The 26,513-nt window shown below is 39.5% G+C and overlaps 1 protein-coding gene across 3 annotated transcripts in view; it reads left to right on the top strand.

Moving 5' to 3' along the window:
- Window positions 1–26,513, top strand: part of VSNL1 (visinin like 1) — a 90,711-nt gene that overhangs the window by 27,464 nt on the left and 36,734 nt on the right. For 2 of the 3 annotated variants that reach the window (XM_074861525.1, XM_074861526.1), the window contains exon 2: window positions 13,595–13,761. In XM_074861525.1, the coding sequence (XP_074717626.1) occupies window positions 13,600–13,761 (162 nt within the window). In that variant the 5' untranslated portion in view covers window positions 13,595–13,599. The remainder of the gene's footprint in view (window positions 1–13,594; window positions 13,762–26,513) is intronic. The other variant, XM_074861527.1, reaches the window with a different exon arrangement.

Below are 26,513 nucleotides of genomic sequence, written 5' to 3'. Positions count from 1 at the left end.
CTCGCATGACTGGACAGGAAGGCTGACAGCTTGTTGGTTAACACAGCATAGCACACCAACATCAGCGTGTCAAGCTAGATCAGAAACATCTTATTTCCCACCTAACCTTCAGGTGCATAACAAAGCCATCCTCCTAGCATCTGTAGGGAGTAAGGGAAGGCAGGCATTTTTCATGGACTCCAGAGAGAGAGCCTATAGATACAAGCTTGATGAATTAATTTGGGTGAGCAGGGTTTCTCTGTGATGGCTTTTCTCAGTTGCCAAAACAGGGCGCTTTGACACTTAACTGGTTTGTTAGGCTCAAGTTAGCTGTCTAAATTAGGCGGGCAAGATCTCATTCAACTGATTCAGCTGCTTAAGCAGAGGTGTCTAACGCCATCTGAAAGGCCCTAAGGTGTCTGAGATATCCACATGGATATAGCAGATGCTAACGCAGGGATGAACCGAGACACCCTGTGTCAGGGCAGCTGAGTTAACCTGAGTGGCTTAAGTCATATGGATGGATACTCACAAGGGCATCTCGTCCTCTCGTTGCTGTGAGATGGTTACCAACCTGCCTGCTTAGAACTAGACTGAAGGAGCTTAAAATGTTACTTCAAATGAGCCATCAAACCACCCTAAGTAAAATTATTGTATTTATTCCAAACTATGAAAATCCGAAGTGATGGAAAAACTGCATTTCATAGTAGTGCGATGAAGGAACTTCTATTTGAAAATTCTACTTTAAGAAAACATTTTCAGTTTTTCTTCTCTGTTTCTTTGATAGTCAGTGTTACTGCCAGTCAAATTTTAAGTATATTTTTCCTGTTCAAGCTGTTTACGTGATTCATTTGCTCACTTGTTTGTATGAGTAAAATTTTTGACCACCCCTCAGTGTCCAACTCAAAAGTGTAAAGCCATTGATTTCACTCTGCAGAATTATGATTCATCTTCTCAGTAATGTATTTCCTCAGCATTTAATCATGCTCCATCTGAAGCAGTCACAAGGGATAGTTCTGACAATTCGTTTATAATGAATTTGGGGCAAGCGTTAACACCAGTGGATGTAAACACTTTGTTTTGACTTCGAAAGGTTTTTAGTAAAATAAAAAAGCTGTAATCTGCTTTCCTGCTAACCACTTCTGTTAATATCTGTCATAATATAGTTGTGGTTTCTAGTAATGTAGTTGTTTAGCACATAGGTCAAAATCATCAGTTGAAATCAGCTCATTCACAGCCATCATAGATGTGTGTGCAAAAGTGAGCTAACTCCAGAATGTTAAGTGTTCCTTTTTTGTGCAGAAGTTGAATGGAAGCAGAAGATTTAAGATGTATCTGTATGTGTTAGCTTATATTTATTTCAGTTATCACAACACTATTTATAGACCATAGGCTGATATCACTACTCAGAGTTTTTCTCCATCCTTTGTCAGTCATAGTTGTCATCATAGGACACAGGAGCATGAACAAGACAAAAAAGAGACCCTATCACTGCTTTGTGAGTTGGGAACAGAGAGCAAACAATCTAAGCACTGATCTTGCTGCCGCTAATCCCAGCAGAGACTGGATGAGGGCCGTACAGTGCTCACCATACCCGCTTCTCCCTGTGAATCCAGAGCAATAAGACAGTGTCTTGCACTGCTGGACACGGCTGCTAAAGAGGCTGTGCTGGATAAAGAGAGAGTTGGATATTAGAAAAGGGTTGGAGAAGAACTTTAATATAACATTTACATGGTCAGAGTGAAATTTCTTATAAAAGAATATTGTATTTAATAATCATAAAAAATATTCTTACTCTTTGAGGCCAGGACTTTACTTGGCTAAGAACTATAGTGAGGGAAAAGCAGGGAATGACCAGAGCATAATGAAACAGTCTTGAGCAGCCTGATCTCTACAGTTGAGCTGCTTAAAACTATTTTAGTTTTGGGGAGGCCTGGAAAAGGGTGGAAAGGAGTTAATTTTTTCCACTGCTTTGATGGAAGTAAATAGCAGTTCAGGAAAGACTGCCTGTATTTGGTACACCAGCATGCTGTACTTCTAATGGCATTAATCACACCTGAATAAAGATTGTGATACATAGGAATAACAGTCAACCTTGGCAAACGTATGTGCTTCCTAGTGAGATCAGGAATGGCGTTTTGATTCTAGGTTATCCAGTATTAATGAGCGAGGTAGGATTTTTCTTGCTTCACTTTCAGCATTTAGAAATCCATTTTCAGATCTAAGCAAGTTTACAAGGCTGCCTCTACAAGCAGCAGAGACATTTGTAGCAGGTGATTCATTCTGTCTTAAAATAAGCATGCATATATTCATCCTGCCTCTTTCAGACATCTCTCTCGGCATGAGGTGAATCATTGAAATTTCTGGCCATCTCCATTGACTGCAGAGGGACCAAAGACAACTGACTTCTTAAACAGCTAATGTTAGATGCGATTAATCCATCTTTGCAGAACAGTAGGGCAGTATTGTTTTGAGAGTTGTGATGAGGAGTATGGATATAAATGAAGAGTGAAGCCTGTACCATTAAGTAAAGCCCAGTGATTTATGAATCAGAGATGTGGTCCTAAAAAGGCATGTGATGGATTCAAACTCAAATTAAAATGAGGCTGGAAGGTGAGCAGTAGAAGTACCTCTTGGTAAGCACACCAACTTAGAGAATTTGGCTTTGCACATCAAACATAAAAGTACAGTAACATTTCAAACTAATAATAAAGCAAACATAGCAAAGAAGAAGACCTGCTGTAGTACAAGTGGAGAGAAAGCATGTATTACTTTTTTACAGACAATTACAACAGAATAAATATTTAAAAACAAACAAAAACTAAGAAAAAAAATGGTGCATATATGTAAATGTGGTCAAGGCAGTGGCTAAAGTCTAAACACCCTTATCCCCAAGCATGAACTATCAATAGTGTTTATCTCAAACAAAAGCAGAATTTTGACAAAAATTCAGTATCTCAAGCAAAGGAAATGTTGATATAGTTTGGCATCACAAAACTAGATGGATGTTTACAGTCTACATAAATGTTGTCCCATGGTTCCAGAAGACAACTGCAACCTACTCAAGGAAACTACAGTATTCAGGCATGCCTTGTCAGTCTTTCCCCCAAAAAGAGATGTTTGCAGCAACTGTCCCAGAAGAGGTGGAATACTGAATAGTGGATAGATCTCTGAAATATGTAAAATTGTATAAGCCAGTCTTTTGAAATTCAAGACTTGAAAAGTGATCATCAGTGCTGACATGTAACTTGTTCCAGTGGCCACTCGGAACTAGTGATGTCCAGGAGGTTACGGATTTCTCTGTTAACGTATCAGGCATCTCATGAGGGAAAGCCTATTGGAAACCATATTCTAGAATAAAACCTCAGAGAAAGCAATCAAAACCTGTTATATTTGGTATAAGGTATATAACAAACTGGTTACAGCAATCAAGGCTCTGATGTTGGAGCTTTCTGAATAATCAGGTGATTGGAATGGTATTCAGCATATGAGTTATTCCAAAAAAGTACAGTAAAAGTTCTGCATGCAGTTTAAGATTATTATTTATGAGGAGAAAATCGAAGAGAATAGACTGGTGAAGAAAATACTCATTTCACTGCTGAAAAATGAGGCTTCTTCAGCTCACACCTCCTTGTTACTTACCGATCACCACAGTTGATAGAAGCTGGGACAATAGCAGAATGAAACTATGGCAACAGATGTACTTATGTGTTTGTCTGACACTCAGCATTAACAAGCATATTGTTCTCTTCAGAAATTAATCACTAAATTCTCCACAGCATATAAGTCACCAAATTCTGTTGAAATACTGGAGAAGTGGACATGAAGAAAAACCCCCAACAAGCAAGTTTGAGTTATGGCATACAACAAAACCAAATAACAGAGTTAAGGAGGAAGCAAAAATTTTATTAAGGACCACTGATCATCCAGAGCCTAAGCTTTCTCTAGAAATACTGATGCTCTCTTCCTTGTGGTCTAAAAAGAGACTGAGATGAGAGAGCAAGCAAAAGAGGGATTTTGTCTCTGTCTCTCTAAGTTTAAAGCTAAGTGGTAGAGCCTGGAAGCTCTTCTTAGCACTTATGTCTTGTTGAACACCTCAGATAAGTCTCTGCCTTATGCTACGTACCTTCTCCTGTGTCCACTTGCAAAGAAGGAAAGCCAGCTATGGCATGTTGTAACCAGTTTCCCAATCCAAATGAGAAGAGAGGGCATAAATAAGACCCTGTGATGTACTTCAAACCACGTATCTGCAGGTTAGTTTATACACAAGCTGCCAGCTTCAGCATTGGGCTTTGAATAGGGCCCTAGTGTGACCCACAGGGGTGCATCAACAGTGGAGTTACTAGTGAGTCTGGTATTGCCCTTGATTTTCATGTTGAAATTTATTCCAGACTCAACAGAAGACAAATCCACGCTTTTAATGACATAAATCCAATTCTTGCTTTCTAGTCACCTAGAGAAAAAAAGCCCTACATACCAGTCGTTGTTATGTTAGAGCATCCTCCTGCACAGCTTTTACCCTTTCAAATGGTTTTTTATTGCTTGAATCTAATTGAATATCCATCTCATTTCAAATAAAATTTAAAAATATATCTCTCTTTTGCTTAAACCTCTTTTCTCCATTTATTATTCAATTCAGTTGAATGATTGTATTCCTTAATGTCATTACTCCCTGTTTGTCCCCATTTCTTTTACACAGAGAGATTGCAGGCCTGAATCTGATCTTTGGTAAAGCCAGTAAAGTAATCTGAAATCGCTGGATTTATTCCAGTTTTTGCTGTAGTGTAATATAAATCAGAACCTAGCCTGTTTGTTTCACCCTCAGTTTGAGGTATATGTTAGCAGCAGTGAATTATGACTGCTGCTAACTTCAGTATGGTGTTACACAAACACACACAAATTATTAATTTTTCGCTGATGGACTTCATATCATTTTGGGATGGAAAGCGTAAGTTTGGTTAAAAATTCAGAATAGAGCCCTAAGTTTTGTGTGAAGGAGAAAGCAGGTAGTTCAGGGTGGGTTTTGCTTCTGGGTGCAGGGAACATGTTCCTGAGGTCACTGATGGGCAGTATACCAATATGAAAGTATATTAACTCTATGTATACCTCAATCATGTTCTTCCAAGATTACTACTGAAAGGATGTCCACAGTTCTTGAGTCACAGAACTGCGGAGGTTGGCAGGGACCTCCAAAAAACGTATAGTGACCCAGCTCAGAGCAGGGTCAGCTAGAGCAGGTCCACAGCATTGCCTGGCTCCATTTGGCTTTCACATGTCTGGTACTCTCTGCCCCTGGTGCCTCTGCCAGTGTCTGGGGTGATGTTCCTTGTCTGGCTTTTTTGCCCGGACAGTAAACACCAAGAGGTGGATTGTTTTCATCTTCCATTCCTACAGGTTGTTGCAGGCCTTCTTCCTTGCTGTCAAAGTGCAGGCCTGGAGCTGCTGTGTGTTTGGATTCATGGGTTTTGAGAGAAGAGTAGAAAGATTGGACTAAGCCGAGTGAGAGAGTCTTTGACCCATGGGGATTTTGGAGAGCCACAGATGCCACGATAGGATGCAGTGTCCGTCATGAAGTAGAGGCTCCTGGTCACCAAAGAGGATCCAGCTGGCTGGCTTACAGGAGAGACAGTGAAGGGAGAAAGACAACTGCTGCCACCACTAGTTCCTTCTAAGCTGACTGACCCCTTTTTCAAAAGGTTTAATAGTAGTGAAGTACTTACATGGTGTCAGCATATTAAGATCTGGTATCATGCAACAGTACCAGAACCTTCTCCTATAAAACATCTTCATCTTTTGCATGTATTGGCGGAAAAAAGGCCTTTCCCTGTCCAGTGTGGTTTTACTATGCAAGGTATAGGACAGGGCCTGGGGTCATCCCTGTTTCATGCAAGCTTAGAAATTGTGTTGACAACTGAAGTGAGGAGGTGCTTCACAAGTTGCCTAGGAAACAGAATCATTGAATGGTTTGGGTTGGAAGGGACCTTAAAGATCATCTAGTCCAACCCCCCTGCCAGGGCAGGGACTTCTTTCACTAGATCAGGTTGCTCAAAGCCCTATCCAGTCTGACCTTGAATACTTCCAATGGTAGGACATCCACAACTTCTCTGGGAACTTGTTGCAGTGTTTCACCACCCTTATTGTAAAGAATTTCTTCCTTATGTCCAATGTAAATCTAACCTCTTTCAGTTTAAAACCATTGCCCCTTGTCCTGTCACGCCAGCCCCTGGTAAAAAGCCTCTATCCGTCTTTCTTGTAAGTGCTCTTTAAGTATTGAAAGTCTTTCTCCATCTTTCTTATAAGCCCCCTTTATATATTGAAAGGCTGCAATAAGGTCTCCCTGGAGCCTTCTCTTCTCCAGGCTGAACAACCCCAGCTCTCTCAGCCTGTCCTCATAAAGGAGGTGCTCCAGCCCTCTGATCATTTTTGTGGCCCTCCTCTGGACTCGCTCCAACAGGTCTGTGTCTCTCCTGTGCTGAGGACTCCAGAGCTGTATGCAGTACTCCAGGTGGGGTCTCTTGAGGGCAGAGTAGAGGGGGAGAATCACCTCCTCGTTCTGCTGGTCATGCTTCTTTTTATGCAGCCCAGGATACAGTTGGCTTTCTGGGCTGCAAGCATGCCTTGCCAGCTCATGTCCAGTTTTTCATCCACCAGTACTCCCAAATCCATCTCCATAGGGCTGCTCTCAATCCATTCATCCCCCAATCTGTATTAATACTGGGCATTTCTCCAACCCAGATGCAGGACCTTGCACTTGCCCTTGTTGAAATCATGAGGTTTGCATGGGCCCACTCCTCAAGCCTGTCAGGGTCCCTCTGGATGGCATCCCTTCCCTCAAGCATATCAGCTGCATCACTCAGTTTGGTGTCATCTGCCATTGAAGCAATGCCATTAGACAGGGTCATCTTAGTGTAGCCTTTGTTCATGGTTGGGATGGGAAAATTCCTCTTCTTTTCCACACATACAGTTCCTTGGGTAGTTATTTCCATGGGGCTTTGGGTATGAGATCGTTGGGGTTTTTCTGTGTGTGAAAGACAGGCTGTGGCTCCAGATTTCTTCTGTGAAACAGTGTGTTTGAAGGAATGAGGCATCTGTGTGGCTTGATAGCCTGCTTCTATCTATCCTTCATGCTGACATTAGTAGAGAAAAGGCAGTGTCAGAAGTAGCCTGAGGAGAAAGGAACAATGCTGGGAGGTGTCAGGAGTTATAGTTATTATCAGCACACAGCTGGAAATTTGACAAACAGCCTGCTCAAAAATAACAAGAAAATTATTCTGTTATTGTAGATTATAGACATAGTTCTCTGCTTTCCCCAGCATTTAATTGTTTGGGGTTTTGTTACCCCTATATATGTATGTGTGTTGGAGTCTCTACAGGGTTTAATGTACCGTTTATAGATTTGTATTGTGTCAAAAATTTCAAAGATACCCACCACGCTTGCTTGCTCAGTGCCTGGGTTTCACATGTAGTCCCCGGGAGTCAGCATGTTCCTGTGGGAGCTTGTGGGCTGGGAGTGGGCAGAGGGGTGGGGATGAACCACAGCTTTCCTTCCAACCTAATGAGTGCCTGCCAGCACAGCTGAGCTGGCAAAGTGAGTGTTGTCATTTGCTTCTGGCATAGTCCACACGACTCATTTCCATTTCCCAGAGCCAGGAAAGAGCAAGAAAAACATGCTTCATACAAGGGAACTCATTTAATGCACAGACCTCATGAGGCTGCAGAGATGTTGGTTGACTACCCCCTTCAGGTAGGATTACTGGGAAAACAAGAGCATGAACATGGGCAGGTGTCAAAGCAGCCAAAATATACCGAGATAAGTTGGGGTAGCCCCATTTAGTCAGGTATGTGTGCCCAGGGACATAAGGCAGATCTTCCTGCACTCCTGGAGTCAGTGAGGGGAGGGACGTGACTGCAGTCACCAGCACATCTCCAAATGATCCTTTGGATGAGCCCTTTTTCTCTCAGCTACCCATGGAGGGAATTCAATGAAACAAGGCAGCTACTGTGAATACTGAAAGTTAAACAGTATGACTGCCCCATTTACCCCTAACTGTTTGACAGAATCACAGTCACTGAGATTGGAGGGTGCCTCCAGAGATGCTCTTGTCCAACCTCCTGCTCAAGCAGGATCAGCTACAGACAACTGCTCAGAGCTGTGTCCAGTTGTGTTTTGAGTATTTTCAAGGATGGAGACTCCACAACTTTTCTGGGTAACCTGTTCCAGTGTTTGATCACCTGCACAGTAAAAAGGCGTTTTCTTACATTCAGTTTCCTGAATTTCAGTATGTGCCCATTGTCTCTTGTCTCTCTGGGCACCCCTGAGAGCAGGCTGACTCTGCCATCTTTGTTGCCCCCATTGGGTATTTAGACACACATTGATAAGACCTCCTGAGCCTTTTCTTCTCCATGCTGAACAGCCCCAGCTCTCTCAGCCTTTCCTTGTATGACATGCTCCAGTCCCTTCATCGCCTTCGTGGCCCTTCCCTGGTCTCAGTCCAGTAAGGCCATGTCTGTCTGGTATGGGGAGCCCAGCACTGGACCCAGCACTCCATGTGTGTCTCACCAGTGCCGAGCAGAGGGGAAGGATCAGCTTGCTCAACCTGCTGGCAACACTAATTCAACTTGAATGGTTTTATATAACTGGGTTTAAGGAAAGCAAGAAAACAACACAGAACTGGGTTTTTAGGAGCGTGGTTTGACATTGTTGGTGCTGTCTTCTCAAAGGAATTCAGGTCCTTTTTCAGCATAAATATGAGATCTTCGGCAGCACTCAGTTTACTTTTCCTTAGGAACAGCCAGAGTTGTATTTGTTTGCACTTGGTCCCTTTGAATATTGAACACTTGCCGAGGAGGCCAAAGAGGAACAGAGAGGAGGGGAAAGAGGAAGCAAATGGGAATGAGGCTGTGTTAGCCACAGTTTGGAGGTGTTTTGAAATCAAACAAGGTTCCATAAGTCATGTTTTGCTATTGAACTTTTTTTTTTTTCTTAGGTCTTTAATAAAATTTTGGTTTGTAAAACTGTGCTCACACTGTCAGTTTAGTACTAGCAAGCCAAGTGGGAGAGGCAAACTTGATAAACCTGTGCAGGAATTGCTATAAAATATTCCAGGGAAAAAAGCTTGCCATTGGCCAGGAGGTTTGGATGATGATCATGTGGAGAGCAGGGAGCTTTTGAAACAGCACAGGCATGTGTGGGACACATGATAGCATTGCAGGAAAGATATCAAACCAATGATGCAAACAGAGAAAAACGGGAGAAACTGTCTTCCTCTTCCTCTTCCTGCATGTGACTGTTACCTCCAAAGCCCCTAGTAAATCATAAAATCAGTTTGCTAAGCCATGTTGCTGAGTCATATTAGAGTAACTTCCAGCTGCTGCTGCAGCCCATTCCTGCTTCCCAAGCTGGCTGGTGTGGACCTCCAGAGGTCCAGCGGGTCAAGGAGCAGGCAAGTACATCCTCATATTGACCCTGCCTGCTGCTGGCACAGCCTGGACTACTTCAGGTTGGGGATTGGTTGGTTGAAAAAATTCCATCTTTTAAATGTGACCCTCCTGTGGACCTGTAAAAGCATCAATTAAGGTGTTACTTAATGAAGTACTGAAGTACTACTATTCTAAGCATTTCTGAAAAGTTTGTTTCTCTGGGTAGATGATGGCCTCTTTGCAGCATTTCAGCCAAGAGGATCTGTTTTTGAACTCAACCTTCATTGCTGTTGCTACTTTGACACAACAGTAGAGCTTTAGTGTTTTTCTTGATCTCTAATTTGGATTGTGTTGCCCTTGCTAGTGTTAATAAGTGTTCTCCTGACAGAGTAATCTCATTGGGAACAGTCTTGACACCTTTGCTGGTTCTAAGTGCCACCCATGTACCTGATTCCTTGTTTATTGTGAACCATTCCCCTATGATGGTTTGGAATTGAAGCATGTTGCTTTTTTGTTTGTTTTTTTTTTTCCCTTTCATGACTTTTGTCAATCAGAAAACACAACAGAAGATGAATAACAGTCCTTAGATTGTCGCACTGCATGGTTGAAAGCATGGAAGTTGGAAGCAAATTTATAGTTTAAAAGAATAAAATTTACTAAACAAAGCAATGCTTGCGAAGTGACCTTTCCTCCTCATGAAAACTTAGTAAATGTGCAGCTGTTCTCTCCTGTATTTTCCTAATGCATATTCATAGATTTTCACAAGGAAAAAACATGTTTGGAAAACCATGATTATAAGTTAATTAAAAATAGTTTTCATTTTAGAAAATTAAATGTGTTGGCAGTGGCATACTCATTGCTAATGGGTGATTGTACTTTTTCAATAATAATAAGAGATTCAATGAAACTCTAGAAATGTTAGAATATGATTAACTAGATAATCTATGTATTTGAGTTTTTATTCCCAAATAAGCTGGATCTCCCTGAGCCAGAAGTGTGAGTTTATATTTGATAATTATATGAGACTCTTGAGCTTTCTTGCAGATTGTAATTCAATTCCATAAGAAAAGAACTTTAAAACAAGAAGAAGGAATGAGTGCCTCTAATTCCAGGAAGGCATTGTGACCAGCTCGGTCAGCTTGTTCAGTCCCTTGTCTCAAACAGAGCCTGGGGGATTATGCACTGTACTGTGCTGGAGCAGCAAATAAGAGTGTAGAACCCAGCAGTCCCAGATTATACCTTCCTCAAATACAGGTTTGGTTCTGTTGAAAAAATAGTTTCTGAAAGTGTTTATCAAGATGCCAGCTGTGGTTTTCATGCTGTTATATGGTGAGGTACATCAGGGATGGCTGGAAGGTGTTTGGAACTTACTGGACAACGTATGGCAGAACAAGCAGCTGACCAACTAGGGGCCTGTGTCATACAGGCAGAAAACTGGTGTCTTGTTTCTCTGAATCTGATGATAGAAAAGGGTTTTTGTGGATATGTTTACCCAGCTCTTTATTTGTGTATTTTTATATACGTGAAGACCCGCTCCATTTTCTGTAGTGTTTTATGTCCACGTTACTGAAAACAACATAGCTAACTTTGGAAGATAGTGCTGAGATTCACAGTTCTGTCTGCTTCCACCTATGTGTAGTGTCAGGTACAAGCACGATAAATAGAGAAAAATGACTATTACAGAAAATTTGTTGGTCAAAACCACCCGATTTTTGCCCATTGAAGATGCTTTTTTTTCGTGTGTAAGTGTTGTTGAGTTAAATATTGATGGGCATAAGAATCCAGGTGAAAAGAGTCACGTAAAAGCACACTTGGCTAAATTAAGAGAGCCAGAAGATGCCTTATGAATCTACCTAAAGTAGTTACTATAATTGCTGAGAATCTTTAAGGGTCCTCTGGGTCCTAAGCAAAGCATCTTATGACTGCAAAGGGTAACACAGTTTAAAGGAGAAAAAAGGGGAAATAAATAGGCCCCTTAAAGATTAAAAAAACCCCAGTCTATTGTTTCACTTAAAAGCCATCGGAGTTGGAGCTAGAGAAATAACTTTATTAGTATACCTTAGTCTCCATGGGATTTAAATTGAGATTATGCCAAATTAGGTCTATGTCATAAATGAGAAGATGGGGACTTCAAAGATAAGGCTGGGACAATTGTTCTAAATACTATAAATTGCAAACCCATCGTTTAGTCAAAATGGCTAATTTCTGGACATCTGCGTGTACAATTAGGCCTGTGGCAATTAACTGAAAGGTTGAACTCTCCCATATTTGTGCTAAATTTACTAAAACGTGTGGATGGGAGCTTGGCAGAGCATCAAAGTAAGTAAATTTAGAGAAAGCAGTGTGCTGCCCTTAATTAACAAACAGCTGTGTGAGTCCTTGCAGCAGGTTCTTGTAGTTCAGAGGAGATGCAGGACCTCGAGCAAGAAAGCACTGCGGCATCTTGCAGTGTTGGTAGAGGAAGGATGTGCAGAGCCTGGGGAAGGGGGATCTGCTTGCTGGAAGCATCCCAAGAAATGGTGGCCCACTTCCATCTGCAGTTACATCTGTGCACAGCACAGTGCGCTTGTCTAACAGCCGTGTCACCAAGGCGTTGAGACATTTCTGGCTGGAGTTTCTAGCCTGATGGCTTGTGGCATTTTGTATCTTCCAATGACCAAATTTCCCAACTTTATACCTGCTGAATGCTTTGACAAAAGCCACCTTCCTTCTTGGTGTCAGGGATGTTTGTGCGGCCAGGTCATGTGCTGTCTTGGCAAAGAGGTTTGCTGTCAGCCCTGGTTGTCTTGCTGGGCTTGAGACTGGGGAAGAGGGTGGGAACAGACCAGGGAGGACTATGACCAAAGAGGAGAGGGGCCATGAGGTGTTTCAGGAAGAGAGCTGGTGCCACTGGTGGTATGGCGCTAGGGGATGTTTTTGCCACATAGACCAGGAGGAATGGTTAATTTTGTGCCAGCTCAAGGAAGATTCCCATAAAGGAACTTACATAAATACTTTGATTCGTTGGAGCAGAGCAAAGTATGTCCTTCTGAGGACAAAGAAACTTCCCCTTCAAAATAGGGGAAGATGCTAAAAGCAATAGATTAATATCAGGAATGGGTGTTGATATGGACTAGAAGTCACTGCATTCACCATGGTGCTGTCATTAGAGACAGATGCTATACTGGGAGATAAAAATGGAAATGCTAAGCTAGGCTCAGGAAAGAAATTATTCATCACTTTGCAATTCTGTACAGGACAAGTTAAGTGCTGTCTGTCATCTGATTAAAAAATAACTGAAAGACATCTGTCATTAAACAAACTGTAGTAGAACTGGAAAAAGTTAAAGATTTCTCAAAAGTTCTCTCGAAGGACATCTGTGGTTACACATCAAAGGACCTGGAAATATCTCGAAGGGCCAACATGAATAGTACTGAAATTACTGATTTTACACATGCATATTTTTTATTTCTGTATGGTTTATATCTGATATTTATCAGTGTGTATGCAAAATGTATATAACAAATGTAGTGGATATCTCCAGAGTTAACAGTGATGAACTATAAATCATCTATTGTTTATCAGCTATGCAGTAACTATATACATATACTTCTACTTACATGTATACATATGTGTGTATATATACACATATATGTGTGATTGTATAAGAATTACATTCGTTTTTCCAGTTTGGTTTCGTCATTTCTTGAAACCAAGTGTGTGGACTCTTGCATTGCTCCCTCCCAGTGGATCATCTAGTGCTGGATGTTACAAGCCTGTCTGTCCACAGCCTTGTACCTGTGAGGAATAGCTGCTAACAGGGGTGTGGTATCAGAAAAGATTCTCAAGACAAAGATGAATTCTGTGAACATCCCCGAATCTGTGAAAATTTTTGTTAAATTCAAAGCAAAAGTCATGTTTTTCAGCCTTAGTGTAAAGAAAAGCTAGAAATTACCTAATTTGAAGGCAAAGGAGCAGTCTGTCTTCAGGCCTTAAGACTCCTAAATGAAAGAATGTTTTCTTTTTCGCCATTATAAGCATCTAATAATATTCAAGCATAGCTTAGGTTCCTATTCACTACTGAATCCATGAAGTTGAGTTTGACTAAAAGCAGCAGCGTGTACAAAACAAGTGATGTGTTCAAGCTTTGTCGCTAATTCGAATTTAAAATGTTCACAGCAACTTGGCTAATTTTATTAATTTATTCCTTCTTAAGGCAGAATGGGGAAACAGAATAGCAAGCTGGCCCCTGAGGTGATGGAGGATCTGGTGAAGAGCACGGAGTTCAATGAACACGAGCTAAAACAGTGGTACAAAGGATTTCTAAAGGACTGTCCAAGTGGTAGACTGAACCTTGAGGAGTTTCAGCAGCTCTACGTAAAGGTAAGTTATTTAAGTTCCTACTATTTGACCGTAGAAAAGGTTGCAAAGTAATGTAAAGGAAACATATGGTCAGTCATTTAGACTAACAAATACCTTTGCTATGAGAAGCAATGGTGAAGACAATGAGATAAATAGGAAGTGCTACCCTCATCACACCAGCGATTTATATAGCTACAGTGAGCTGAACCAAAAGTTTAATAAAAAAGCTGTGATTTACTCACAAGAAATATATTCTCTGCACTCTAATTTATGTGCCTCTTTCACCTTCAACGAGCGGTTGTGTTCCTGTTCAATAAATGGTGCTGTACCCATGTAATACCACTGGAATATAAACCATGTGATTGCTGGACCTATCATATAAAATTCTGTCCTCCTTTTGGTTTCAGAAAAAGTGGTGAAGTTTCGTGACAGTATGTCCTGCAGATAAATTATGCGCTGTGCACAAAGGATTTCTTTAAATTTTAAGTATTGCCTTTATTTTTTCCCTGCTGTCTCTTTGCCCTTGTATAGGAAAGGAAAACCAGGCTGCTTGGTTTATTTTCTTCTTATTTTTCATTATTTTATCAAGTTCAATGTAGTCTTTTCCTTATATTTATTATGTATTTATTCTGTAACAAGAAGAACATGGGGGCAGTATAAGAAGTGTATTCATGTTACAAAGATAATTATATTTTAATTCAGAATTGAGTGTCTGCCTAAAGGTCAGAGACTTCAAAGTAATTTTAATTAGGAAAAATATTGGATGGTGATGATGAACAGTAGGATCAGAACAGTTCATAAATACAATGTGAGGCTGAATAAAAATTAAAAAAGCCTTTCAAATGTAAATAATTAACACTGAGCACACTGACAGTTTCTGCAGACAAGTGGGACTGTCTTTTCCCTTAAATGCATGCTACAGTCCTTTCCTAAATTTCTTCAGCCTTGAACCAGATCACTCTGTAAATTATTACCTAGCCCCTTTTTCCTTCTAATGAATGGTCTAACAAAACTGCTAACTCCAGCTTACATCAGTAAGCTTCTGTCCTCATATTTTAATATTTATGCCTTCATCCTTTTTTTAAGAAACAACTGACTTTGTAATAACTGTTATTTTCAGATGAAAGAATTTTTACTGCCTCAGGTCTTGTGCTTGTTATTGACTGATAATTTATAGCTTCCATTTTAAACAGTATACAGTGCACATCCAGCAAGACCAGACATCTAATCATTTCTCATACATGTTTCTGAGGAAAGTAAATGGTCTTTACAAAATATGGGTTCCTAATAAAGTATGTCAAATGCTTAACATCATTATTTTCTTTTTGGCAAATCGCAGTAAAGGAATTAAATTTTATTTTCTTTTATGATTTTGTATGTTGTGGGGAAAGATATCTTCTGAAAATAGCTTGAAACTGTTAGAACTTCCTGCCTTCAAAGGGGTGTTTGAAGTGTTCACAGATACTTCACAAGATACTTTACTCATGAAGAAATATCAGGGAGTAAATTCAATATCATGTTTACAAAAATGGTAGTGCAAAAAATAACATGAAGAGCACAGCAGTATTTTGCTCTTGAAATTTGGAAACAGCTCTATAGTCTTACTAAGCTGCATTATCTGACTTTTAGTTTTATGGCCTCATATTTTTAGATATGCACATCAAATAAGATTGTCTCCCTTGCTTTGGTAATTACGGGTTTTGAGATCTGCTCTATACTCTCGTATGTTTAGTCCAGTTTATTGTCATTCTGTATATAATGCCTATATACAGGGTGAAATACTAATTTTGCAGAGGAGAAATACGATTAGCTGTAGTAAATCCAGACCTTTACTTCTCCTTCTGTCACAGAAATTCTTGTAAAATCACGACCCTGGGCTCTTTGAGGAATGTTGGCTATGGTGGCAACTTCTGTGCCTGCCCCTGCTGCCGGCTGCAGACAAAACCCCACATGTGAAATTTGAGCTTTCCAGGAGGAGCCACCAGCAGGAGACCCAAATCATTATGATTACATTTACAGCATTTCAGTTTCTTTACTGCATATTCAGGGTGAAAATGCATGAAGCTTGTATTGATTAGTAATTCCTCTGCGTGAACTTATAGTTGGGAGGGATGACATTTATCTCTTGGTCTGAACTGGATTTTATTGAAGAAGATTTCCATAAATCAATGTATTTGGAAAAGAAATACAAGACTTACCTTCAGTTCAGGTTTACGTTTTCTTAAGATGACATCGTTTCTTTGTTCATGAGAGTTGTTTGGTGCACTTCCATGTGTATTGATAAAAGGGTGTTGGTCATCTAAGATGCAAAGAAAGCTCTTCTTTCACGCACACACAGTAGAAAATGTCCTCAACTTAAAGAGCAAAAACATTTTAGATTATATGGGGGCAATATTTTGAGGTGAATTTCCTGGTTATGTCCACTTACTTCTCTTCCATTATAGTTACAGAATGGGGTGCACAATCTTGGGGCACAGAAACTGCACTTTTTCGGATGAAACGTAACTAGAATATGTGTCCTGGGATCACACTTAATGTATTTCTGTATCTAATGCCTACTAATAAACTAGAGTTGGCCTGAAATAAAACATCCAGAACATGTGTGATGTGGATGTCAGGTCCTCAACACTAACTCTTCCACTCTACGCATTTGCATCAATTGTACTGTGCTGTTTACTGATGTAGATGAAGACTGTATTGACTAAAGGGGAAATTACTCTAGCTTGGCTTGGAAGCTTTTGCTATTGAAGTTTCCATTATGAATACAAATCATGCAGTGCTTAAAATAAATAGCAGTTACACAAACGGACTCTACAGAAAAATAATTTGCAGCACTTTTAGTGGAAGTGTCTATAAAAATATTTTATCCAGAACACCTTTTTGAAATAAGCAGGTTGTATATTAGCATTGTATGCAATCTAACAGGTTCATTAAAGATGTTGGTACATTTTTGGGTGGATAGATTCTTCATGGGATCCAGAATCTGTGGAAAGCTATTAGGGCTCATGTTTTCCTCCATGGTGCTGAGTGAAGTGAATGTTCCAGGAGTTTTTAAAATAGTTTATTGAAGAATTGTTCATATACTGTAAGCCCAGAGCCAGAGACTCCTAAATGCTGAAACACTGAGTTAGCTGTCCTGACAGTCTGCACAGAGCATGGGAGGGGGAGAAATTTGTGGATACCATCCTGAAGAAGTTGAAACTCAAGCCAGCGTGTTGTAAACAAACGTGCCAATGCAAAACCACAAGGTAATGCTCAGGACAGGAATTTATATTAAATTCTACATTTCTCCAGGGTATATGAATCTGTTTTCATATGGGAGTTGCATCTTTCAAACCTCTCCTGCAGAGAACTATCTAGGACATTAGAAGTCAAAGCAAAATCAAGTGACTGGAGTCCTTTTTCTTTCTCTCATAAGTAATGAAGGTAATGTGAATGCCTTATCTTTACCACAGTAGTTTAAGTACTCATCAAACTGTAGGAAACTCTGAATCAATTATGATGTCCCTGTAAAGAGTTTGAATCTGCACTGCACACCCTCTCATTGCTGTACCTGTGATGGAGTATGACCTTCTGGACTGCTGGCAATATCCCAATTAATCTCTTTTTCTGCAGGAAATAGTGATAAGTAGCATCAGACAGGCTGGAACCTACAATTTCCACCTTCAGAGAGAATATCCTAACCGTTAAGCTTAATTCTTGCTTGCTTCCTTCATTTTCTTTTTTTCTATCCTAAAAATTCCTTCATTCTTTTACCTTACATAAAGCATCATTAGCATTGTGGGCAGAGAGCTGAAGAAATTAATATACAAAATTGTTGTTAAAACAGAATATACCAATAAAACATTTTGGACTGTTCCTATCATTCTTTAGGGTTTCTTGCAGTCTAGAGGGCCAAATACATTTTCCTTTAGATCTTTTGAATTCACTGGGTTTAGATGAATATGCCCTAGAGTGTGTAAGTGTGCATAATCAGCGCTAATGTTCACAGGAATTATGCATGTTTATTAAGTGGAAAATAGGCTTCTATATTGTGATACTTCTTGGAACTGGGTCACTGAACATGAGAAGCATATCCTCTGGATTAATAACAGAAACAAGCACTGATGGTCCTTTAACTGAAATGGTGGGGTTGGGAGTGATCATGATATAATACTAACATTAAATAAAGTAATTTGTGAATGTATTGCACATATATTATTTAGCTATGTTTTGGGGTTTTATAGATAACGTTTAAATGAAAAAAAAATGGTAGTGCTATTTGATTAATTACAGTCAAATGGTTTGTCATATTTTTGGCTTCTATCTCACATTTCCTGCCTTGAAGGGAATTGATTTCTAGTCCTCCATTTTAATATGTGTAGAACAAAAGAATCTCAAAAATCTATTGAAATTTTAAGTGGATATATTTGCAGCCTCTTTTTCTCTATCCAGATTTTCAAGACAGACTTGCATCTTTCTAAAGATGGCACAGAGCTCCTCAAAATGTTAGGTTAGAGCTGCGTTTCAGGCTTTCAGTGGCTGTGAAGAAGTGGGATTCCAGAACAGCACAGCTGTGTTTACAGATGCCCCTAACATAGATGCAGTTGCACTGGCAGAAACTGATTTTCCTGGTATCATCACTTTTAACTGGAGGAGCTGTGCTGGTTTTACAAGTGTGATTTGACCACTTAAGTTCTCCCTATAATTGGAGTACTTTTTAGGTATATTATACCAATGTTAGGTATATTATACCTAATATAATTAATATATTTAGGTATATTACACCAATCCTGTCTTGCTAACGAACTACAGCATGTTTTGAAATCATGCAGATTATCAAAAATACTGATCTATCTACTCATACAATGATTTTAGCCCATGCTGTTTCTACCTTCCCGAAGATCACATCTGGGATGCTAGCAGTCTTCCTGGATAATATGACGGTATGTTTGCTGGATGCATCACCTAAATTTAACTGCAACACAGAAAACATCATATGTATTTATTTATAAACATGATTCTAAAAAATTTTAATAGTACTGCTGTGTTACTGAATTTTTAAAACAGTTACAGAATAATAAAACTATTATTGTTATGTTAGAGACAACGAGAAATAGCATTGGATGCAAACAAGTAAAGCAACGAATAGCTCTGATCCAGGGGCATTACAAGGTGGCTCTGTAAGAAGTAGCAAATATGTAGACAGGCAAATAGAGGCTAGACAGAAATAACAGTAGCATTATTGGCATCAGTGGAAGTTTAGCTTTGGGGGTGTTTGTAGAACAATCCACGAGGTAAAGATTGTTAATGCATTCCTTAAGCACTTAATACAAATCTGCACATTTGAGACAATTACAGTAAAATCATTAGAAACAAATGCTCCTGAAGAGTAAAAAACCTTTCACCAGAAGTGCAGTGAAAGTTCCTGTGAAAGGAAAATTAATATAGTAGAATCCAAAAGGCAGTATTTTGAAAAGCAAATGTGTTTGTGGTCCAGTATTATCACAGGGGAATGCTTTTCAGGACGAAGTATACGTTTAGTGCTCCAAAGCTGTATTAAAATTGGGTTCTGATAACTTTTAAAACAAAAGAGATTGCAATTGCTTTTCATACAGGACTTGGTTAAAACAAAAAAAAAAAGACATGGTCTTGTTGCCTAGATGTTTTCCATGCAAAACTGCTTTTGCCATTATTCCTCCTCCTCCTGCTCCTTCTAAAGATGAATAGGCAGGTGCTGTGCCAAAATGCAGGTCTACTAGAAAACCACGTAAGAGGCTTATTATATGTTTCAAACAGAAGCTGAGATTGTGCTGCATGAATTTTAAAACAAAGGGCCAGAATGCTTTTTACATACAAAACCAAACAAATCCCAAAGGCTGTGTTAACTCTGAAGCTAACTTCGAATGATCTGGGGAAGGGGAGGATACTGGTAACAGGCCCTTCTGCTGCATTTCGGTCTCTGCACTAATCCCAAGAAAAATAATGGCTGGACTTCATATCATTTTACAGAACATCTTTTAAGATCTGTTTTTAGTAAACAGCTTTAAAGATCAGCAACCATACTGAAAAATAAAATACAATAAATAAACATGGTTTCTCATCTAAGCTGCAAAGTAAAATGAAAACAGAAATTTTCAGAAGAGGACCAGCATGCTGAGTAGCGAACTGTTCTGAAAATATGGCTGTAAATAACAACACGGGATACTAAGAGCCTTTAACAATGTAGAATGGAGTCAGTTTAGATTGAAATCCTAATCTCACTGAAGCTAGTGGGAGTTCTCATTCCTGATCCATATTTAAGTGCTTAGGACTGCACTGAGCTCTTAGAATTGTTTATCATCATGAGACCCAAGTCCTGTGAAGTCTGGTGCAAACTCCATTAATGTCTAGTTCTACAAGCTGGATCTAGAGTCTGGAGAGCTTCTCTTGTCATGTGTGCAGAATGTACGCATTGCTAGTTGTCGTTTGAAGGCAGCAGTTACTTAAAAACTAAGTCTGTATGGATGAATGGTAAGAGTAAGCGTCCTGAAGTTAGTAAAAAACAGTTTCAGAGGCGAAGAAGGACAAGTCCTTTTCTTTTTGCAGCATTATGGCTATGGCTAATTTTAAAGGCTAAAATATATTTTTCTTTGCTTCTGTTGCAGAGCGCATAATGGCCCATATCCTCCAGATGATCTCTGGAGACTCTAAATCTAGAAAATGAGGAAGTCAGACAATTCTAAGAGATTAAATCTAAATAGCTAAATCTTAATTGCTCCAAATAGCAGCTTGTGGAGTGTCCAGGCTAGTGGGATGAATCTTCCTGATGCTTGAACAATTCAGTAACATATGCTGATAACCTCTTTGTGAGAGGCAGGAATGATGGTTACATGAATCCATAAAGCAGTCCAACTGTCCAAAGGCATCTCCAGGGTTTAGAGAGTCAGCAGATGTGTGGGTATGTGAAGGTTTAGTCCAAACCTTTGATTATTACTAAGTATTGAATAGTTCTGTAATTCTGTGGTTCTATGTGGTTCCTGGAGGCACTCTAACATCACGTCCAAAGCATTGAAGAGAGGATGTCCAGCCAGGGCAAGACGATCCAGCCTGGAATGCTTAAAAATCTCACCACGTACATGCATGCCCTAGTTTCCAACATGGCCCAATAAAAGAATCCAGTCTGAGTAAATTTTCCAACAATAACATACAGGTTACATTTACTTTGAAGGAAGCTCACCAGTTCCAAAAACTGTCATGTATTTTTATAAGAGACCTTGTTCCTTTGCAGCTTACCTTTGCTCTGTGTTGGATTCCTCAGAGAAATCAAACCGATGAATTTGGGATACTGTAATTATTTCTGTAGCAAAACACTGAATTCATTATGATTTCCCTGAAGGGTAATAGAGGAGTGGTGCAGCTTGGGTGGAGAGCGCCATTGTTAACACAAAGTATCAAAGACCTCAAAGAAACAAAAACCAACAAACTGTCAGCACCCAAGTCCCATAGCTGTTACAGCATTCAGGTCTACTATTTGTTGTAACAATGCTTATTTTACCATTGTTAAGTAGTCCTCAGAGCAGTTGTCAAGACTGCTCAGTGGTGCACTGTTGCAAAAGTCAAGTGTTTTGGACATTTTTTGTCCTGAAAATTCCTATTTCTTAGCTCCATTCATACCGTCTCAGTGCTTTCCTTCTCATCACAAGGAAGAATCTTCACAAAACCAATGAAACCCTTGAGGATGTGCAGTGAAGAGAGGGAGTGGTGATACTGACTGTACTTTTTTCAGAGATATTCCCTTCTCTTGCAATCTAAACAAAATAACTATGAATGGACCATATAAAGTCTCTATATTATGTATGGAGAGTTGAGATACAAAGAAGTTAAACCACTTGTTTGATGTCTTTGGCAAGGCCAGGGTTGAAATTACTTCAGGGGTCAAAATATAAATGGCCCTTATTTTATTTCTTTGGAGTGAGGGTTTTTATTTCCTACGGAATGGCTTGGGAATGACTTCCTGAGGTCATACATGCACATTATAGTATGGCACTTCTGGCCAGACTTTAATCAAATGTCTGCTCTAGATTTACACCATGATCTGCACTCTGCAGTTAAACTGTGACCGTGTCTTAGTGGAAACCTGTATTTTAGGTCTTCAGTAGCTTTGATTTGGAAAACTGGATCATCCTAAAACTGACGGCTAGTAAGCATGTGTTGTTGTTACTTGAGACAAAGTGAACTAAGGTCTTTCGGGGACTTCAGCTTGTCACATTTCTTGGAACTATAAACATTTCTGTTTGTTTAAAATATAAAAAAAGCTGTTTGGTATTACAGGGTTCCAGAAGGAGCCTTTGAAACTAGGGCACTTCATTTCAGCACTGGAACAAACTAATATGATTTAAAGTATTTTCGTTTAAAACATTGAAGTGTTTTCCTCTAGTATCAGATCCTGCTTCCAGTATCTCATTTGTACACAAGGCCTGAAAACAGCATTCTTGTTTCATAAGGCATGGATGAGAACTTGGTGCTCTGAACTGAGTCCCTTCACCCTGATGCGACGTCTCTGACTCCATGTCTCAGGTTCACCTCCACCTTTCCTCCCAGGGAACTCATCAATTCTTCAGAAAATTAAATTACTTTAGTAATACGTACTTCCAGAGCTTCCCAGATGGACAGCTGTGACTGTCACTGTACCTGGGTATGAATACTGCAAAAATTAAAGGGGTCTGATTAGTCTGGACTACGGCTCTCACAGCCATGCATTGCGTCTCAGCCTGCTCCATCTACTTGTGGTACTTTGAGATGGCACATCACTACTACCACTGCAACGCATGCTGCTGTGGGTAGCTATAGCTATACAGGTAATGAAACATCAGATTTTTTTAGGGTTCTGTGGTATGGAGAGACATTTGGGAGCTCGCTTAGTTACCAAGTTAAATGTAGTTTTTGTTATGTAGTTATTTAGTTGAGATTCCAGTCAGGTTTCTACTAATCATAGTCTGAACATTTCCAGTACCTTGGGATATCAACTTTCTTTCTCTTCAATGAGAGTAAATTTCCATCTTTTCATGTTTAATTAAGGCTCATAGGAATAGACTATTTGCACTGACAAACCTATTGATTGCTGAATTGAAATGACTTACCATTACTTGGCATGAGAATTAGCTAGCTATCATAATTTTATATTCAATCACAAACAAAACAAAATGAGAAAAACATATGGTTTGGAAGATAAAGTAATCAACACAAGGAAATTCAGACTGGAGGAGATTTTGCCATTTTGCTGAAATACATATGAAACATTCTCAGAAGACGTTGGTGTAAAATCCACCTGTATAAGAAGTTGCGAAGTTTGGCTGTCTGGTTGCGTGGATAGCCCAGAACTGAATACGCAGCTTTAAATAAAATCTCCCTGTAGTCCAGAGAAACAACAGTATAAGCAGAAGTGTAAATCAACACTACAGTTCACCTCAAAGTGAGTATCAAAGTCAATTGGGGATTCTTTCGATGTTAACAAAGCTATTAAAAAAAAAAAGGAAATAAAAATTCTCAGGTCATTAATTGAAATAAGATTTTGTATGGACCTTGTCAGCAGCTTTCAGCAGAAGTATATTCAGTTACAAAGTTATTTCTAGATGCCTGTGTCCCCTTTCATTTGGAAGGATATACCCCAGAATTGCCGTTGTCCCTTACTAGGAAATTACACACCTGTGTGCATACTTATGACTCTTCACAGCTTGCTTTGACAGATATTCACTAATTTGCTCCTCCCTGTCAAACTGATCAGGTTAGGAGACAGTTAAAGCCCTATTCCAAGATACATGAGTTTTGGCTGTGTGATTGCTGTCCCTAGTGCTAATACCAAATACAAAAGCATTGATTAAAACGAGCAGACAGCTACCACTGCTTCTTGTGTCCATGTTGACTAGATCTGTGACCCTCTTCTATAAATACCTTTTTGGTGCTGGAAACACTTTTAATTGTGTTGGTGTTTATTAATGTAGCAATTACAGTGCCTAATTTTATAATATGTGTCAGTGCAGATAATTATGTAATTAAACTGTGTAACTGAAATGATGGAGTTGTCTAAGAATGGACCAATTACAACAAGAAATTGTGCTGTGAAAGCCTTACAGGACTCTACAGGTAAAACCTGCAGATGACTTCAGGAGATGTCCTCCGTCCTAGCATGGATCTGTTTTCATCAGAATAAACTCTAGCCAACTGATTTTCAGCCAGCTGCCAAACACAGGTAGCTGGAAGGTGATGCTCTTTGGATGTGGTCCCAGTGAAATGCAGATGTCCTTAGTTCCCTTCACAGTCTCCCTGCCCCCACACACATGCCTTAGCCCCAGCGGGAAAGGATGCAGTTGTTCCACTAAATCACTGCATCCCACTTTCCCTCTCACAGATGCTTTCCCTCTCACAGATGCTTTGGCAGGTCAGGTGCTGTCCCCTGTACTCCATTAACACTCCTGACTTCATTCAGGAGTAAAACACATCTTCTTTCCTCAGGGTCCAATTACTACATTTCAATACAAAGCATCCTCAGCAAATTGAGTCATATATTACATGTTGGTAAACTTGCTACAAACATTATATACACACATTAAACTTCTGGTTTCTTGATTAGGACAAGTCATTTAGGTGGTAATCCACCACTCTGAGTTCACAGTTGCATAGTGGTCACCAAATCCCAAAGTTTTCTTAGAGGAATACAGTCATGCCCTTTCATGTATATCTAAAGCCACAGAAAGGTACAGCTGAGCATCAGCTTCACAGTAATGGTACTGCACACATAATTTTCATTTTATCTTGGCTGTTGCTCATTTGTGCACAATAAGGGATGCCTTACCACTCCGTTTATTACTTTAGGAAGTCATAGTTCCCAGTGTTTGACTTTTTAAAATATAATGTCCATACATGGCATTTGTTTGGTTGTTCAGGTGTTTTTAAAAGGAAAGTATACTTCACATAACACTTGGCCTGAGAAAGGTACATTTTCTGAGTTCCAGTATATGGTGGTTCTTAAAAAGCCATCAAGAAAACTGTGGTTAAAGTCTAGAACAGCTCTTTAAAACATATCTAGTGTCTTTTATATTTTTTTTGAGTTGGAAGAAATACTGGTATATCAAATAGGATTCTGAAAATGGGAGTTATAATAGTAATAGTCATATTTAATTGTAAGGGTGCTATATTAATCTGGGCTTGAAGAAGTAATTATTTATCTATCAATTAGTTATTGCTACAGTTAAATACGGTATATGACAAGGGAAACCCAACAAATCAGTGGCCTTGTGTTAGAATTGCAAACTCCATGCCACAAATTAGCCCCTATGGTGTATTAGATTGTCTGCTCATTTATTTTTAAGATTCTTTTCCCTGGAGTTTTTCTGTATATCAGGAAAATGTTGTTTAATGGTCCTGATGTTATCTTCACAGAGACATAAATTCTGGGGTTATTCTAAGGTACAGCCAAGAGTGGGGAGAATAAGGACAGTTTCTGCTTCCTGTATCAGCTACCCTGGGGTATCTTTGAAGCATGAAAAATCATGAAAAAGAGCACATGCTCTAAAATAACATGTAAGGAAACGCTCTTTTCACTCTCAGAAAATTAAGTTGCTTATACAGAAAATCAGCAGCAGGTCCAGGATAATAAAACTGCATAAAAAAATAATTCTAACAAACGGTAAATGCTGGTCTTTGTACTTAGCAGTTTCTTTTAAAGTGATGTACCTCTTTGTTACCTCTGTAAGAATGACATTTTGCCAAAGAAATCACATCTGTTTCTAAAGTATGAATTTAACACATTCAGTATAAAAGTTACATTAACACATACCCAAGTTTATTGAAGATTTTTGAAAATTATTAATTCGGCACACAAACTTCTAACAGGCATCCTATAGAAGTGGACTATCGGTGGGAAATTAGCTCTTGAGCTCTATCCAGCAGGCAATTGTCAGCATGTGATAAAAGAACTGCATTCTGGCTATCCAAGGGTGGAATTTTTCCTGCACAGGCACAATAAATAGTTTTTGCTAGCAGTAAAGAGGCTGCCAAATCAACCTATCTGAATAAAAAGTATGTTGTGCTTTACACGTGGGAAAAGTGCTCCAGAACAGTTAATCCCTGTGAAAACATTATCCCTGCGTTATCGCCAATAGTACTTGCCTTCAGGCAGTTTTCAGCTATTTGTTTCCATTTTCTATACATGTACGCAATGTTCTTTATTTCTATGTGATTGTTCATCTCAGTCGTTTTCTTTGCTCTCATCTATTCTGGGCTCATGCACGTGCATTTTACATATTGCCAGAATACTTTGGGCTGTATTTAAGTTTCTAGATTCATAGAAATATTGTTGTAGAAATAATGCTGTGAAAGCAAGGATGTAGTCCTAGGAGGACCACTGATTTCTGTGGGATGGCCCATGTCACCATGAAGTACACCAGTGGGCAAGAACACTTCCTACCTTTTTTCCTTCTCTCTTATGTAGAGTAAAAGCCTGGAACGGGATAAAAATTCCATGGAAGTCCTGTACATGTGTGGTCTGAGTGAGTTCACGTAGCTCACTGGTTGAAGAAGTCTCTCCCAGGTTTTATTGCCATCATGTTGGTGTAACAGCTGAGTCAGGGGACAGCTGAAGTCGTGTTACTGTGCAGACAAGATGTTGTGGAGCCAAAAGAACAACAAGGAGAAAAAAACCCTCTTTACAAGAAAAGCAGTCCCTAGATAAAATTATGAAGAAAATGATCCCTAGATCATTTGCTGTATAACAAAAGGAAGCGGTAACTGCACAAGTCACATGTATAGGGAAG

Source organism: Strix uralensis, chromosome 3, assembly GCF_047716275.1.
Source record: "Strix uralensis isolate ZFMK-TIS-50842 chromosome 3, bStrUra1, whole genome shotgun sequence".
NCBI classification, from domain to species: Eukaryota; Metazoa; Chordata; class Aves; order Strigiformes; family Strigidae; genus Strix; species Strix uralensis.
The sequence above is the reverse complement of the archived record's forward strand: the minus strand, read 5'-3'. Positions and strand labels throughout refer to the sequence as shown.